The 18025-nt window shown below is 47.8% G+C and overlaps 2 protein-coding genes across 2 annotated transcripts in view; one reads left to right on the forward strand and one right to left on the reverse strand.

Moving 5' to 3' along the window:
* Window positions 1–7415: 7415 nt before the first annotated feature.
* si:ch211-11n16.2 (zinc finger FYVE domain-containing protein 1) lies at window positions 7416–14815 on the reverse strand. Its single transcript, XM_068745825.1, has 12 exons — window positions 14723–14815; window positions 13746–14027; window positions 13166–13388; window positions 12838–13055; window positions 12624–12727; window positions 10416–10524; window positions 10167–10264; window positions 9942–10059; window positions 9358–9528; window positions 9083–9275; window positions 8839–8955; window positions 7416–8743 (listed from the first exon to the last, which is right to left on the reverse strand). The coding sequence occupies exons 1-12, from the start codon at window positions 14813–14815 to the stop codon at window positions 8511–8513; spliced, it is 1959 nt and encodes a 652-aa protein (XP_068601926.1). The 3' UTR covers window positions 7416–8510.
* Window positions 14816–16354: 1539 nt separating this feature from the next.
* dpf1 (double PHD fingers 1) overlaps window positions 16355–18025 on the forward strand; it is a 41076-nt gene continuing 39405 nt past the window's right edge. The window contains 2 exon segments of the mRNA XM_068745881.1: window positions 16355–16394; window positions 16397–16463. Of these exon segments, the coding sequence (XP_068601982.1) occupies window positions 16355–16394; window positions 16397–16463 (107 nt within the window).

The following is an 18025-nucleotide window of genomic DNA, read 5'->3' on the forward strand; positions in this document are numbered from 1 at the left end:
CTAAAGGTGATCATGGGAGTCAGCGTTATAATGATCTAGATTTCTTTCTTTACACTCCCACAAGAGCTCGGGAGGAAGATGGCCGATTGCTGGGCCTCATCGCTCTTCCCTGGTTTACGTCTCCATGCTGGCTTCGTTTCAGGGACTTGCCTGCTGAAAGTCCCCGAATGTTTGTGGCCTCTGAAGACATTGTCGGAGGACACAGCTCAGTGGTTTCTTTCTTTAAAGGTTCTCCCCCCCCCCCATTCAGATGCGTTCCAAACCCATGATTTATTTTATTGGGGGAGATCTTGAAAGAGAATTTGGTGGCTGTGGCTACATTGCAGCACAAGAATGAGGGATTCCGTGATGTAGGATCAGATCGAAGCAAAGCACAGTGAAGGTTTGGAGTCAGAGATGTGAGACCTGACCCCCCCCCCCCCCCCCCCCCCCCAACTCAAAAAGGACTTACTGACTAACGGTAGACATTTATAACCAAATCTTATTTTATTTATTGGATTACTTTTTTTTATTTTAACAAGTTATATATATATACATTAAAAGAAACACTTTTTTAAAAACTGTATTTCAGGAGGATTTATCTTTCTTTATATTTTTATTTGTTGAACGACAAAAAAAAGAGGCAAACAGGTAATTTCAAACCAAATCATGCAACAGGAGCCATGGGCATGTCGGAGAGGAAATGTACATAGTGGCATGTTTCGTTTACCCATTAGCCTTCACACACCCACACACACACACACACACACTCATCTGCTGGCGAAGCTGGCTGCGGCTTGACTTCGGCACTGGAGCAAAGTTCTATTGCTAAAGCCTCCCATCAAGTGTTGCTGGAACAAAAAGCAGCAATTCAGGATCTCCATCTTGTCCAGGAAAAACCCAGGGACCTTCAGCAACTCAGCGGAAACAACAGCGCCCTAAACACTGTGCGTCGGGTTGAAAGAATACTGCACGACATTCACAAATCCTTTAACGTGCTCAAACACAGGGTAACCGTCTGATCACAGCGCGTGTGCCACTCCAGCAGCTGCAGCAGCAATTACAGGTGAAAAGAGAAGAGGAGCACGAGCAGATCAAGGCCTCGCAACGGAGACTGAGAGCAAGGGTGTTATTGTGACGCAGTATTATTGAGCACCTTTGAAAATGTAGAGCCGCATAATAACCTGATTGCTCGAGGAAAGAAGGAAGAAGACAATGAGGCAAGGAGAAGGGCCTCGATATGAAGAAATGAGGAAACGAGGAGAGTCAATAATCCTGGCGCAGGTTAGCACCGTCTGGAGACGCCTCCTTTTGGCACGATTCATAAAAGTCCAGGGGTCTCATTTATAAGAGCGCAAAGGAACATTTACCGAAAGTGAAAGTGAAGTACACAAAAGCTGAACATGGCACACACTAAAATCAGATTCATAAAACCACTGCAGTCGATCTGGATCGGCCGTGGCTCAGCCGCCGATCGGCCCCTCGACACGGATGCTTCCACGCAGACTCAAAAGTAGCCAAGAGCTATAAGAATATGGGATAAGAGAGCATGAATGTAAAGAGAGAGAGAGAGAGAGACTCAGTCTAGAGACTAGACTCGACAGCAAAGCGCCGTCTTAAGCCAGCCTTAATTCTAAGTGTTGCTTTAAGCCTGCTTTTAATGCAAAGAGGGGTCTCTGCCTCTTGGACCCGGACTGGGAGACGGCTCCACAGACAAGGAGCCCGGTAACTGCAGGCTCCGGGTCCTGTTGGTCCTGCGCTCTGAGGGCAGGAGGTTCTAGGCTCTGGCGGTATAATGGGTGCTTCAAGCGCTTTGAGATTTCATTCGTTCATTTATCTTTTTTTTAAACCTTTATTTAGTCATTCCAGTCAAAGATGTCTTGCATCAGGGAGATCTGGCCACCATTAGGATCCAGCTGCAAATTCTTCTGTTGAGGACAGGACTTGATTTCTGGACTTTACACCATCCATCTGTGCATAAAAACTGATTTGATGAAATAAATTAGCACATTATTACCTCTCATCTGAAGGAGCATGTAGAGCATTTACATTATGTATTTATTTAAATTATTTTCTTCTTCTATGATGTGATATTTAAGACGGCGTGGATCTATAAATAACTCTCGAGCGTGTGAAGAGGCATCATTATACAATCTGCGTTGCCAGTTCCTCAATTTCCAAACTGGTCTTACTTGCGAGTTTTGGTCAAAGGTTCAAACGGTTATAAATGAGACCCCGGGTGTGCTCAAGAAGACGCGGTGGACGTCCTGCGTGGGACAGTCCCCTGCGCTCTGTCGACGCTGCTATTTTCCACTGATGCGGTTTGCTGCTCTTTATCATCAATCAGTAGTCCCATCTGATGGACTGGACTGGACTCGATGTCCAACCAGCCTAACGTTTAGCATCTCGGGTCCCCCCAGGGTTTCGTCTTTCAATCCATAGTTCTTACGTGCCAACCAAATCTGCGTCGCTCTCCCGGCCCTCCTCGCTCTGCAAGACGAGACTGATCCAGTCGTGAAATCAATGCTCTCGTTTGAATGAATAGATATTGATAGTCGATTCCTTATTATTTGCACGCCCTCCTGAATATAAACGCAGGCTAGCTGTGTCCCGCAAACTAAATGACCTCATAAACGCGATTGTAAAACCATAGTTTAGTGACAAAGCAAACCAGTGGAATTTATTTTTAATCTTTATTTACAGAATCGTTGTATTTAAAACCTACATATTTGTATTGTAATTACACTGTAAAAAAGATAAATAAAGTAATATAATATTACTCCTGCTCACGTTTGACTCGTTCATTCATTTCCTACTGGAACCTATCCCAGCAGTCTACGGGCGAGAGGCGGGCTACACCCTGGACAAGCCGCCAGGTCATCGCAGGGCCACAGGCAACCATTCACACACCCAGCGCACACACACACGCACACCTACGGACAATTTAGTGCAACCAATTCACCTAAGCTGCAGGTTTTTGGTGGCGGGAGGAAGCCGGAGAACCCGGAGAGAACCCACGCAGACTCAGGGAGAACACGTCAACTCCTTACAGAAAGGCCGCAGGTCGGATTTGAACCTGCGACCTGCTGTGAGGCGACAGAGCTAACCACTGCGCCACCATGGCTGTGCTCAAGCTTAGCTTTGTGGCAGAGCTTCAGCAGCCAGTCACAGAGCAGGAGGCACCGTAACCGGAATGCACAGATTTCACTTCTAAATTACGGGGAAGCAGCGACTCCGATCGTGTTTACATCCTGAGACAAAGAGCCGTGGTTTCGTTTAGCTCAGCCAATAGGAGGTTGACGGGGTAGTCCTTCAGTAACGGTCCTTTTGTCTCACCTTTAATTCTTATGATAGACATTTACAGCCTCCCAACAGTGGAGCAGAGACGAGACATTTGGTGTTCAGCGTGATGAACTGTGCTGGGTCAGCAGCAGGTTCTGGTTGGGACCGGGTTCCTTCTAACCGTGTGTTCTGTTGCCTTCTCTCTTAACAACACGCAGTAGAACACTCGGGGAAGAGAGGACGTGAACTGTTGAAGTTTCCTCTCGTGTCTAACAGTCCAACGTCTCCGTTGTCTGTTACTTCAAACAGTTTTAATGCTTCCTGCTGAAAGGCTGCAGAAAATGAATTCTGGTTCTGGCATGGCTATGAAGTCCTGAGAAAGATGTCCTCTGGTTGCCCTTCCCAATCCTTAATGCAGCTTTTAGCACCGATGGAGCCTCCACAGATGAAGTGACCCCCCCCCCCCCCCCCCCCCTTTGCACTCAGACGGTGTGGACAGTCCTCTGCCTCTTCAGCACTTCCCAAAAACGATTTTAAATTCAGATTCAGCATCGCTTTACTCAAATCGATGAAGGTGATGACATAAAACATTTTGTACTGGTTTCATGAATAAAGTGTAAAAAACTAAACGTATCCTCCCCCTCCTCTAGAGGGCGCTGCAGACTGACCGCTGCTCCCATTCCGGTCGGCCTGATCGAGTGATGGTCAGTAATGGAAAGAGACAAGGCCTCTTTTATTCTTAAGAGCAATGAGAAGCACACACGCATGCGCGCACACACACACACACACACACACACACACATGTACAGACACTGATTCACATCAAAGAACAATAGCTGAATGAGTTGATGCTCTCTCTCTCTCTCTCTCTCTGTGTAAATGTAATTCTTATTCTTCATTCTGCTCATTTGCGAATTAGCTCTTGGTGTTAATGAGGCTAAATTAAATGGTTTTATGTCGAATGTGTTCAGTGATCAGAGTCGTCTCGGCTGCTTTAGCACATTTTGTAAAATGTTATGTTTATCAAACATTATTCTTGAGTTCATGAGTAAAAATATACAGCTATAATACCGGCATGGAAAAATGCTATCTTGTTTCATCTTCAGATCATGCACAGATTTTAACTGATGAATCCTGAAAACGCGTGAAGCCTCCGACACTGCAGCGCTAAAGCAACGCTAAAAACAAAATCCACTTACGTTATTTGCATCGCAACCTTGTGCAATCTGCATCTCCTCCTACCTGCACTGTGCATTCTAGCTGATTGCAGTAATATGCATAGGAGATGATTGGTTGCCATGGCTACACAGCGGAAAACTAATTTTTGCAAGACGAAAAGTGCTATAGTCTGCGAAAACTGCCTGCTTATATAAAAATTAATGCGCCAGAAGAAATGAAGCTTAAAATATTCTGTTTTAAAGGTTTATTGTCTGCACATACGTGTGTGTCATGGTCATTAGCAGAGCACTTTGAGCTAACTGTGTACAAGAGCGTGTGTGTGTGTGTGTGTGTGTGTGTGTGTGTGTGTGTGTGTGTGTGTGTGATAATAGAGGGCTATGATCCCAATGAATGCTCCCCCTGTCTTCACTGCATTTATAAAGGTTGTTGTTTCCTTCAGCTCTGCGCCTGATAAGAGACAAACCTCAGGTTGGTTCGGCGTTACTGGTCGGCTAAAGGGGCCTAAGGAAGGACAACTGGCGACCGGGTCAGGGCTACCCAGAGTTCATTGGGGCACACAGGGGCAAAGGCCAGCTGGGGTTGTCTGTTCCGACAGAAGAGCTATTGTGTTACAAATAGCGGGGAAAGTCTCCCTCCCACTGCTTCTGGACAAACAGCTGTCAGCAGAACGACCAATCAGAACGCCCCGTGCAACCCCAGTCCAGCTCCCCACGGAGACGTGGAGTGGATCGGTTTAAGGGCCGCAACGCGTTGAAGACGTTGACCTGGACCCCACAATTTCAACCCAATCGACCGTCTGTGGGACGTGTTGGACAAAACATGTGCATGTGGCAGCCCTGAGCCCCCACATCCACAGGTTGTGTGTGTGTGTTTGATACTCCTTCCAACCCTGATTACCAAAGTTAGTATTCCTTGTCGTTTGGTGCTTCATGTTTTCTTTCGACTCCAGCTGACAGCGGTTTGTTGTGGTCGAGGACGGAAGAGAAGTTCTATCGCTGCCCCGAGCGACACAAACACGCTCTGCTCGCCAGATTCACTGTCCACGTCCCCCAGAGCGCCCACGAAGTGATGGAAACCATCCATCGGCTATAACACGAGAGCAGGAGGAGCTTTGCTGTCTGATGTGCTACAGCTAACAAGGCTAAAATGGAGGAGGCCGAGGCCTGACAGAGCGCTGAGTCAGCGGCCGAACCGCTGAGTCAGCATCCGAACCTGAGTCAGCATCCGAACCGCTGAGTCAGCATCCGAACCTGAGTCAGCATCCGAACCGCCGAGTCAGCATCCGAACCTGAGTCAGCATCCGAACCGCCGAGTCAGCATCCAAACCGCCGAGTCAGCATCCGAACCGCTGAGTCAGAACCGCCGAGTCAGCATCCGAACCGCTGAGTCCGAACCGCCGAGTCAGCATCCGAACCGCTGAGTCAGCAGCCGAACTGCCGAGTCAGCAGCCGAACCGCCGAGTCAGCAGCCGAACCGCCGAGTCAGCATCCGAACCTCCGAGTCAGCAGCCGAACCGCCGAGTCAGCAGCCGAACCACAGTCAGCATCCGAACCGCAGAGTCAGCAGCCAAACCGCAGAGTCAGCATCCGAACCGCTGAGTCAGCAGCCAAACCACAGAGTCAGCATCCGAACCGCCGAGTTAGCAGCCGAACCGCTGAGTCAGCAGCCGAACCGCTTCCTCGCTTGCTGTTCGGCTCCACGTGGACGACAGATGATCAATAATGTGAGGAAGGCCCTCTTCTATTAACATGCTGCAGCCGATGATCGATCGTATGGATGTGATATTTCATGGTGTAATCTTACAGAGGATGTCACAGCTCTATAAGCCCAACAGTCAGGATCACGCAGGGCAGCTCACAGTGGGTGGGCTCGTGGAAAGGTCAGGGGCGCAGCCGCCGCTTTTCTGCACCTGTGGCGCCCCCTTGTGTGAGAATAAGGCATCACAGCATGGAGCGTCAGATTGCACTGGCGCTACTGGATTCGTGCAGCAGCACCAGACGCCTCAACTGGCTGCGTGACGTCATCCGGCCCGGAACAGATCAATAAGCTGGTTTCTCTTCTTCTGTTGTGAAATCAATGATCATGTAATAACTCCAGCTACGATTAACGCCTGATCCATACTCACCTCCTCAACCCAACAGGATCAGAGCAACAGGATGTTTATCACCAAGAACTCTGCACACGTAACAGGAGGAAAGGTGTGACGTCATTAGCCTTCATCAGTGAAGACTACCAGCTCACATCACGTCTAAGTTGATGCTTCAAATGCTTTTAATCCGTAAATGCAATTTTCAATGTTACAATTACATATTTTGCCCGACTCCATTCTGGATCCGATCAAGATGAAATTTATTGGTGAGATAGTCAGGTGGGGGGGGGGGTCTGTGTCACATTCCATAAACATCGGTTAATAATCAATATTGTTGAACACATCTTGAAGCTCTATTAACTGCAATGTTAATGAAAATGTCAAAGTGATCCAGAATCCAGGATCTCTTCTGGATCATCACCAAAATGTAATCATCTGTTCCTGGTAACATTCCCAGCATTTCCTGAAACACCGCCCGCTCCAGCGACGCCGCTCCAGCGGAAGCGCCTCCGTCTGGTGGACACATGCCTGGAGAACGACACGTCCTCTGATGGATCACAGCATCGAGGGCAGCTGGAATAAAGCTGGGACCGTCCGGAGACGACGGGATGAATTCAGCTCGGAACAAATGGGCATGCCTCAAACTATTTTAAGGAGTATTTCACGACTCATCACAAAACAGTCGAGAATGAGCCGAATCATCTGTCAGGTTTAAACAAAAGGAAAGCAGGCACCGCTGAAGAAGATGAGTAGAAGAAAAGCTTCTCGTGTGCAGCTCGAAGTTTAGTAACACCCAAGCATTAGAGATTAGAGACCACTTAGAATTAAGCAGAGATTAGAAGCGCGAGCAGCAAAGTGACTGAAAACATTTTTGGAGACACGAGACTGGGATTGTTTTCTTTATTTGAACGAGCCTGATTTTAAAAACAAACAAACAACAAAAACAGGTTTTAATGGAAGGAAAAGCACAGAGCGAATTATTCTAGACAGAGAAAATCTGCATCAATGATTCTGGTATGCTCTTCATCCTTCTAGAATTGTCCATCAGAGAGTATAATTTGCATTTAACTTAACAAATCATTTGAGACACTTTCAAATATCCAAAAAATAAAAATCACCCAGTGTAAAGTCTGGTCCCGATAAACCGTTTCTCCAGAAGCATCCGCGGTAAATCCAGAAAAACGCAGATGTGTCTCCACAGTGATTGGAATGTCTGGAATACAGTTCTGCTTTTCGTATTGTGGCTACAGAGTTGAGCTATGAGGCTCTCGATTGCACGGTTTGTTCTGCAGCTTGGGCGCAAATCATCTCGCTGCCGTTTCAAATAGGGAAAACAAAAGAAAGAAAACTTTCCAGGCTTTTAGGAATAACGACCTCCATGAAGGCACACACACCTGCTTTACGCTTTCCCTCTCATTCCGGAACTTCCTTACCCCAGAGACAGCGAGGCGGTTTAGAGGAAGACCATGAGGATAAAAACAAGAACAAGAGTGTTTAAGATCCACGAACTCCCTACGCATTACGACACGCTGAAACTCCCTGCTGCTCCTGGTGCCGCCCTTTTCCTTTACAAATGACTCAAATTGTAAAAGGATGTGCAAGGAAGGAAAACTGCACCTGCATGAGTCAAGGAGCGCCGGCCTGCCGATCTTCATTTTCAGATTCCCATAAGGCAGATAAAAACGTATTTCCATTTGTTCGTTTCTTTTTAAAGAGCTTTTTTAGTAGGCTTGTAGTGACTTTTACCTCATAACTGCTGAAGCATCAGCTGGTCCAGGAAGGCAGACAAGGAGGACGGCTGAACCGAGGTCAGAAGAACTTCCATCGGTGCTGACTTCCTGTCATTCCAAACCAAGCTCACGTCTGTTCTGCCACTCAGCGCAGAACGATCAGCCACCTGCGTTCTTTTGGAGCAGCAGAACTGGAATCCCCTGAAGAAGAGCGAGGGGGTGCAGGAAGAGCCCCTCCCGGCTAATGAAGCTCACAGACTATCGGCGCGAGCGTGGCAGCCGTCGCACACCCTCACCGGGTGATCCCAGCCTCGGGAGGGCACGGCTCTGGTGTGTGTGGAGCACTGGCTGCACACCCCCTGTCCACAGGCCCGGCAGTGATGCTTGGACATTGCTGGGGTGAAGGTTTCGGAGCACTGGTGGCACTGGGTGATGTCCTGATCTGGCACCCAGTAGTCAGGCCGAGCCACATCCTTCACGAAGCCTGAGTGGAGTACAGGACAGTACTTATAGTATTTATAATGAGCCCTTCAACAGGGACGGCTGTGTTTGTAGTAGAAGCCCAGCAGAGACACTCACAGAGGGGGTAGTCCACAGCCGTGGAGACCAGGTCCAGTGTGGACTGGGCCACCTCGGTCACCCTGCGAGCTATCAGGCCTCGAGGCTCCACCTTACACACTGAAGAACAAGTCAGTTCTGAACGGTCGCAGCTAATTAGCAGGGAAAGATGCTAATGCTAGCGTGACAATTCATTTCATGCTCAATTCTCGTTCATTAATATTGCATTTATGCAAGTAAAGAAAGACCCTGGCTGGTGTCTCACCCCGGCTGTTGGTGTCAGCGGGCCCCCCCTGTCGGTAGCAGGTCTGGCACACCCTGACAGGGCCGCTGCCCCAGCCTCTCTCTGGGACCGGCATCCTGTGGCTGGAGCAGGGATGGCAGAATCCCTCCCCACATGACCGGCAGTGGTGCTTCCTCTCCGCCTCCATGAACACCTTCTGGCAGCCGTGACAAGCCTGGCGGGGAGACGCGTGATTGGCTGATTGATGTTAGGGATGTCGTCTTAGTAACGAGGAGTGATACTGCAAGTCCGCTCACAGCGATCTCTGCGTTGGGTCTCCAGTACGGCGGCGCCACCCGGTCAGTGAGCCAGGCAGTCGCAGCTTTGGTGGGGCCGGTGCTGTACTCTGACACTGACTGGATCATGTAATTCATCCCGTCCAGGACCCTCTGGGCAGCGTTCTGGTGGGTGGTCAGAAAGGTGTCCGACTGAAAATGAAGAGGAGGAAGTAAATGACTTGTTTTAGGACCGCCCCCCCCCACAGGTGTATCTCTGTGGAATCATTTCCACGTCGTCGTAAACATCGAACAGAGATTCCACCAGACGGGAATATTCAGCTCAGGTTTCTATTTCACGGCTCCATCCTAAAAGGTTCGATCAACACAGTTCCACTCCCACGGCAGAGCTACCAAACAAACAACGTTACGCCACATGTTTGCTTTATCAAAGTTGTCATTCCGCTTAACGAATCTAATTATTATAATTAGATTCCTGAAAACTTTCCACAGGAGACAAACTAATTGCAGAGTATAAGTACAAGTGCCGAGAGAGCTCATCACTTCCTGTCCTTGAGGAACACGTATAGAAGCGGTGCATAATCCCACCCCTGCTCAGTACTCACCCCCTCCCAGACATGTTTGACCTCTGATCGCACAACACGACTCTCTGGATCCTGGTTTCCCATCCAGTACTGTCTGCTCCGGTAGATTACACCACAGGTAACACACTCCAACACGTAGCTGAGAGGGAGAGAGGAGGGGAGCCGATGTGAGAAGGCCGTGTGTGTGTGTGTGCGTGCGTGTGCGTGCGTGTGTGTGTGTGTGCGTGTGCGTGTGTATGCACATACCCTGACCAGGCATACATTGCCAGTCCAAGCCACGGGTTGTCGTTGGAAGCTGATGTCTTGGGCACGACAATCACCTCTCTGCCGCCCTCATAGCATCGCTGAAAACAAGAGCAATGAAAAAAAACAACACAATATTAAAAGCATATCTAAAAAGGTAAATAATATAAAAGAGAAATGGAACACAACATGAAAGACGACATCACATATGAAATGCTACATTTTGGGGCTGAAGTCTGGAGCCGCTCTCACCTTACAGATGATGACTTTGTTGTTGTACTGGTGCGCATACTGGCACAGTCCATCGGCCACGTGGGGGACGCGGTCCCTCAGGTGGTTCATGCCATTTTTACAGCGAGTGCTAGAAACCAGACAGACAAATGCTCGACATCAATGCGTGTCACACAGAGAGAGGAGACAAGGTGTGCAGTCAGTCCACCAATCCAGGACGAGATCCCACTCACAGTGCTCCGTTTCTCTGTGGGGGGGGGGGCTAATAGCCACAAGATCAACAACATATTCCTGCTTTGTGAGAATGAATTCCATCTCTGCGATTCATCCTGCAACAACCAACGCGGTTCTTTATTAGCAAATGTGCGTTCTATTAACCGGTAGGTGAAATAAAAATCCACCTTTTGCTGGGACTGATTTTTCTTTTTCTTTTTTACAAAATGTCATCTGGCTGGTAAAAAGCGCATCAACCACGTCTCGCAATATTCTGATCAGGAGGAGCTCATTTCATCCAAAATAGAGGTGGAGCACGGTTCGACGCCGCTGACTCCAAGAGTGGAGAATGTCGAAATGGACATCTGACCTGCTTCCAAGTCTTCAAGGCCAAATGAAGTGAAACACTCTTCTGAGAAACGGAGTAATGGACGACTGGATGGTTCGTAGGAGAGATAAAAAGAAATCATAAGCGTCCAGGAAGCTCAGGAACAGAAGGAGACAGGAGATAGTTCCAAACCCCGTCCAGCAGGGGACGGAGGGTCAAATAAAACATGTAGCTACAAGCCGAGGGCCGGACTGATCAAATGCTCATTGATAAATGTTAAAATGGCCGCATATCGTCAAGCTGCTCTTTTAGATTGATGAACAACTGGTCTACTCGCTCTGAACGGTGTTCCTGCTCAGGCTCACGTTTAAAAAGAGTCGCTTTTTTCTGGGTAAACTTTAAGCATACAGTTCTTGATGAAATCCCCGTCTGTAAATGGCCGGGCTGATTTAGCGATCTCTTCTGCCAAAATAAAACTGCCCTTGACAACAGCCTGGCTTTGTGATTTGGCTTTTTTGAACAGAGCCTGCTGAGATTTGAGGCCTCGTTTTAATTCCTCAACCTTCTGTAGCCTTTGTTCCGTGTCCATATTCTTGTTTTTGTCCGCGTGTTTCGTTTCATAATGTCGTCTCAGATTATACTCTTTCAGTACCGCCACACTTTCTCCACACAGAAGACGCAGGTTCTCCAGCTACCTCCATGAACATGGACTCCGACTCCCACCTTGTTTGAAACCCCCGGTTCTCAGTGTCCACCTTCCGTTTTGCCATTTTTGATGGGTATCTGAAAGTTAACTTTACTGTTATGCTAATGACCGTTGCATTGTGGGAAATGTAAAAGATCTGCGGGCCGGTTCTAATAATAAATCAATATCATCCCAGGGGCCGTAGAAAACCTTCTTGCGGGCCTGATGTGGCCCCCGGGCCCTGAGTTTGACATAGGTGCCGTACAGTCATAGACAAAATAGATTTTTATACTGTCACAATATATATATTGTTATGTATATGTTTTAGTGCATGCCTGTTTTGTTCCATAAACTTTCTTTCAGATAAGATCCTAAAAACTAATTTAATATATATATATATTTGTTTTTATGATCCCATTTGAAAGATGATGAATATATTTATTAGATAGAATGTTGGAGCAGTACAAGTACAGTCAAACAATAATATGTATTACTGTTTGATTGTACTTGTACTGCTCCAACATTCTATTGTTTGACTGTACTACAGTCAAACATCCTGTCTAAGAGGAGCATTTCTAAAAAGCCCTTGCGGTCTTGTTTCCGTTGAAAGTCCTTCGTACATAAATCATCGACATTTAATAATACCAATAAAACGAATATTAAATTACTCAATTGATGCAAAAAAACAATAAAATAAAAATAAATTAATCCACAGGTGCAAAATAACAATAAATTAAAAAGACACATAATATGTACAACGTAGGTGGACAAAAAAAAAAAAAAAAAGGGGGGGGGGGGGTTGATCCGGAGAGAGTCGCAATGACCATCTCCGTTTCTGCCCCCCTGAAAGGTGAAAGAAAGGTTATGGAACAAAACAGGCATGCACAAAAACAATATATGAGGTTTACACCTTTTCAGTGGTACAGAGGAGTGAGCAAAGAATTCAGGCCCACCTTTACCTCCAGAACAGAGGAAGACCAGCCGAGACATTTCTAGAACCTACTTGCAGCTGAGGCATACAGCAGAGCAGGTGAAGTATTCATCTGGGAAGAAGGAGTACAAGGTCATCTCATCCGACAGATCCCCACAGAAACGCTCACTCAGGGCCTTAGAAACGGAGAGAGGAAGGTGATGACGGCCGGGGGCGAGGAAGATGCAACCAGGAGATCATTCCTCTCTCTGCGATTCATCGTAGACGCTGCTGATCCGCCACTTACTTCCAGGGCGTGAAACACGATCCCAGGTTGACGGGGGGAGCGTGTGTGAGTGTTCTCTACTTGCTGCCTCACAGCCCCCAGCAGCCTGCTGTAGTCAGTGGGGGGTGTGATGGTCTGCGTGCCGACGTACTGCACTGAGCTGAAAGCCTCCGTAGCCAAGGCCAGATCATGAAAACGCTTCTGGAGTAAAGTGTCAGCGTGACTGCCCCCCTTCGAATCTACAAGAGAGCGAAACAACTAACCTGGAGTCACACGAGACGAACAGAAGAATGAGTACTTGTGTGCGTTGCTGATTCCACACAGGATACACGCCTCATTCCGGTCCTACCGTGACCAAGCAGCTGGGTATGGGTGGTCTCCTGAAAGATGATAACGGCAGGCCCCAGAGAAGACAGAGGCACGTCCAGCCCACAGCGGCTGGAGAGGGCCCTGAGCTCCGGCGTGAAGTGCCTCAGGTAGGCCCCCGAGGCGCTGCTCAGGAACACGAACATGTCGTTGTGGAGGCGCTCCGCCCGCGTCCGATAGACTACGATGTCGGACACCGCCAGCACCTGGAAAATAAAGACGCGTGTATAGAGCTGGGACAGACAGGAGCATGTCCGTGATAGGTCTACAGGAAACATGGATAATGAGGTAAGGAAAGCTAACACAGGTTTAGCTAACACAGGTTTCTAACAATCACGTAACATCTCCCTCCTTTTCCCAGCCAGATGGGCCCATGCCCGACTTGGGAAATAATGAGTTGATCCTTGGGCTCTGGGGACGCTAAATAACAAAATACCTCAGAGGAAATACATTATGTGATGCAGGCAAAGTAAATGCAACGCACTATTTTGTACACACACACACCCTGCTATTAATGATTTCACATTACAATGTAAAAATCAACCAGAGGGCACCAACACTACCTTCAGCAGCAGCCGCATCCTCTGGTTTTGATTGGCTGCAGCCCCCAACAGGCCCTCGGTGTCCAGAGCAACCAGGCTTAGGGTGGGCTCGTATGCAGCCCACACCCCCACTGTGCAGGAGCTGGGGGACTCGGAGGTGCAGAACACACTCCCACCACCAAACAGAATGTGGTTGAGCGTGTGGGACTTGCCATCGCCGGTATTCCCAAAGATTGAGAGGACCTTGACTCCGGACACGTCGCCGCACCCAAGCCTGTCTACAAACTCAGACTCATCATGGACCTGTGAAGGAGGAAGAACCGTTAACGAATGATCGAATCCTCCAAATAACAGGTCTTTATGCAACTCCTCTAATTGAATCAGTGAAATAACGAATGAATTTGTGGGAACAATGTCGCATTGATTGATGCAGAGCCTTACAGACACATTAAGGAAATGGCTTATGCGTGTTCTGAGTAAATATATTAAAAGAAGACTTTAATCATAAGCAATTTCCTCTTGAGTCTTTATTTCTCCCTTAGATGTACGTGACACACAGGCTAATTGGATTCCTATAAAGTAATGATTGTTACTTGCACTTTGCACTGTTGCAATAACAACAACACAAAGACAGGGTTCTTGCCTGTGTGTGACTCACATGGGACTTTATTCATGAGTTGCTCTGCTTCTCTGCTTTTGTTTCCTTATTTAAGTTATTGCGAGTCAAAGAAAACATGTCCAAAGGGCTAAATACGCCGGACGACACAGCTAAACGCGATTTATTGATACATCAACAAATGGAAATAACGAATAATTTCTCAAAAGCTCACTTTGCAGCGTTTAGACAGAACGACAACAGGCGTTACAAGCTAATCGAGCTAACTTAAAGGCAGCTTCCATATATGTGATCGTATAAGAGTAGCTAGCTTCCTTCATGACAACGTTCATTACTGCTATGCTAGTTTAGCAGCTACGTGCTAGCGGCTAGCTAACTTTACCTGGAGGTTCTCTTGCTCGTCCACCAGCAGGAAGCTCGAGCCGCTCCCCGGACGCCCCGCTCCCTTCTCCGGGCTGATTGACTCAGTCTCCATTTATTTCATCAGAAATCCTCGTTTAATTACGTACAACATGTTTGTAAGCGCGAAAGTTACGCAGGACTCCAGTGCGTCAACCACAACATCAGCGCGTGTGCGGCCGACGCGTCGGGGGAGGAGCCAAGAAGGACGCACGTAGTGACGTAATGACGCTCATCGTTTTTTGTCTAACTTGTCTATTAGCGCCACCCTGTGATCAAAATGTGGAATAACACAACAAAACTCATTCAAGAAACTCCATAAAACAGAGAATCGTAAATTTTAAATTAGATCGTTTGAAGGAGTCACAGATTCTCTGTAGGTCTACATTCTGCGCCTTTTAACACTTAGCTTAAAATCCGAGTCCATGTATTTGTTTCAAGATTTTACGCAAAGTTGAAAATCAGGAATATTTTAAATTATAATTTTATTTGTAATAAGTCTGAGGAATCAACAATCGTGTTACTTCTAGAGAGTATTTTACCAGAACAGTGCTGCCATGTTAGAGCTGCTTGCTAATGTTCATTAAATATTTGTTAGCACAGATCTATAAATATCACATGTCACTGAATGGCTTCAGAGAGGCGCACTGCCCTAGAAGTCATGGAAAAAGAAATCCAAGGGCTGATTCCCTTCTCCCTTCCTTCCTACCTACCTCACACATACCTGACGGATGAAATTGTCAAAAGTTGGAGACATTATAAATTAACACATTTACTTGCATGCAAAATAGACACAAACAAGAAAGTTTGGAAACAGACAGAAAAAAAGGAGAAGGAATCAAGGAAGGAAGGAAAAGCCTGGTGGGATAGGAGATTGAGAGAGACAAATGTCTAAAATAATCAATTATGGCCGACTCTCAACCCATCACCCCTGATGAATGAATAATTAAAGACGCTCAGTAGTAGATAATATGAGATTGTCAATGGGCCTATTAACGTTGCGTCAAAGCTCGTCTCTTATTTCCCTTAGAATATACTTTTCATTTGCAGGATGAAGTTCACCATCTTCATGTGTTTTATAAAATAACAGTGTATTTCTGGAATTAAGAATTGCTTCCATAAAAATAAAAAAGAACACAAAACACACGCGCGTGCACATATATATATATTTGTGTTTGTGTGTGTGTGAGTGAGAGAGATCATATTAGTAAGAAAAATATTTGATTTCTCCGTTTTGTCTTCTCTTTTATGATGTATTTATCATCCCTCCATCAGGCTGCCCCCACGGTGTGATGATGTTGGGACTCAGCAGCATCTTCAGTCAGACCCGTCCTCCGGCTGACAGACGGGCCTGGCTGAGACCCAACCTCGACATAACTGTAGACGGGTTTTGTTTTTTTTAAATAGAAATCCAGAACTGGGGGGGGGGCTTTGCCTTTACAATCCGAGGCGGGACTGTGGACCCTTTAACCGCATCGCCGCTGGTACTTGTAGTGCTCTCCTCTCCGGCGCTTTCACGTTTGACGCGCGTAAAAGACTACACTTCCCCAAAGCTGCCACTGGGCGCTCCTGCCTGCCATTGGCTGCCCGCTGCACCCGCAGCCCCAGAGAATGAATGAAATTGAAATAGCTGCTACATTGCATGTACAATAAAGGGCTCTGCGGCGCTGTAGTCCATCACACTACAGCAAAATGGCCACAGCGATACAGAACCCCCTGAAATCGTGAGTACGACGCGCTCCCGAGCGTCTCTGCGCGTGTTCCGTTTGTGCGTGCTGTCAGTGCGATTTAGGAGCCCCGGATATTTCTCAACGTGATTATCAACACGTCTAAAGCGCGTAACGCGTTTAGCAGAGGCAGAAATAATGTCCGCGGATCCGATTCAGCGCAAAAGAAAAGTTGCGCTTGGCGCTGGCGCGGGTTTCTGCGGGATCATTGTGCGCCTCGTCGCAATTCAGGGAATCATTACACTGATCCAGCAGCAGCAGCAGCGTGCGTGCGTGCGTGCGTGCCGGGGTATGGAGGAATGCCGGAGGTAGATTTGTCCCTTGCCACTGTGGCCGGGGGGGCTTTAGGGTACCTGCGCGCAGGCAGAGGGGGTAAACAGGTAGGCAGAACGAAGCTCGGTGCTCCGGTACCTCTAGTGCGCGTGACACCGGACCGGTAAATCCGCTGCAGGCTCCGCGCCTTTCACCAAACCGCAACCGAAAGCTCGTGTTTAACAATCCACGCGCATCTTCGCGGTATTCCACTGATGGATCTTTAAAGAGGCGGATTTCCCGTGAAGTTTCTCGTGCAGCGATCCCTTTGTGTGTGTGTGTGTGCGCGCGTGTGTGTGCGTGTGCGTGTGTTTTCTTTTCGGGAATGCAGACCCGCGCGCACTTACAGAAGCACCACCACAATAGCTGCGACATAAACACGCAAGTTATTTGTGCACGCGAAAGATCCAGCAGAGGAAACAAAGAAGAGTCCGCGGAGGCTGCACGTGTTTCACCTGATGCCTGTCTGCCTGGTTGTCTGCCTGCTGCCTGTCTGCCTGCCTGTCTGCTCTGCCTGCCTGTCTGCCTGCTGTCTGTCTGCCTGTCTGTCTGCCTGTCTGCCTGTCAGAAGCTCTGAGATGCAGACACAGGCGACATTTCGTGAAATTCCACGAACGACTTGCTCAGTGCGTGCGTGTTTGGGAGAGAGAGAGAGAGAGAGAGAGAGAGAGAGAGAGAGAGAGAGAGAGAGAGAGAGAGAGAGAGAGAGAGAGAGAGAGAGAGAGAGAGAGAGAAGAGAGAGAGAGAGAGAGAGAGAGAGAGAGAGAGAGAGAGAGAGAGAGAGAGAGAGAGAGAGAGAGAGAGAGAGAGAGAGAGAGAGAGAGAGAGAGAGAGAGAGAGAGAGAGAGAGAGAGAGAGAGAGAGAGAGAGAGAGAGAGAGAGAGAGAGAGAGAGAGAGAGAGAGAGAGAGAGAGAGAGAGAGAGAGAGAGAGAGAGAGAGAGAGAGAGAGAGAGAGAGAGAGAGAGAGAGAGAGAGAGAGAGAGAGAGAGAGAGAGAGAGAGAGAGAGAGAGCGCGCGCCTGATGTGATGAGACGACTCTGCGCTGATTGACTGGCGCTATTTAATGTTTCAGCCAAAAGACATTTAGTAAATATGAAGCTGAAGACGTGAAACAGTCAAGGCTGAAACCGATTCTAACGAGACAGAATCCGGACAGGTGGATTGGAAGGGAGTCCTCCTCCTCTCCTCTTCCTCTCCTCTCTGCTCCTCCTCTCCTCTCCTCTGCTCTCCTCTCCTCTCCTCTCCT

The sequence above is a fragment of the Brachionichthys hirsutus genome, chromosome 11 (genome assembly GCF_040956055.1).
Source record: "Brachionichthys hirsutus isolate HB-005 chromosome 11, CSIRO-AGI_Bhir_v1, whole genome shotgun sequence".
Lineage (NCBI taxonomy): Eukaryota > Metazoa > Chordata > Actinopteri > Lophiiformes > Brachionichthyidae > Brachionichthys > Brachionichthys hirsutus.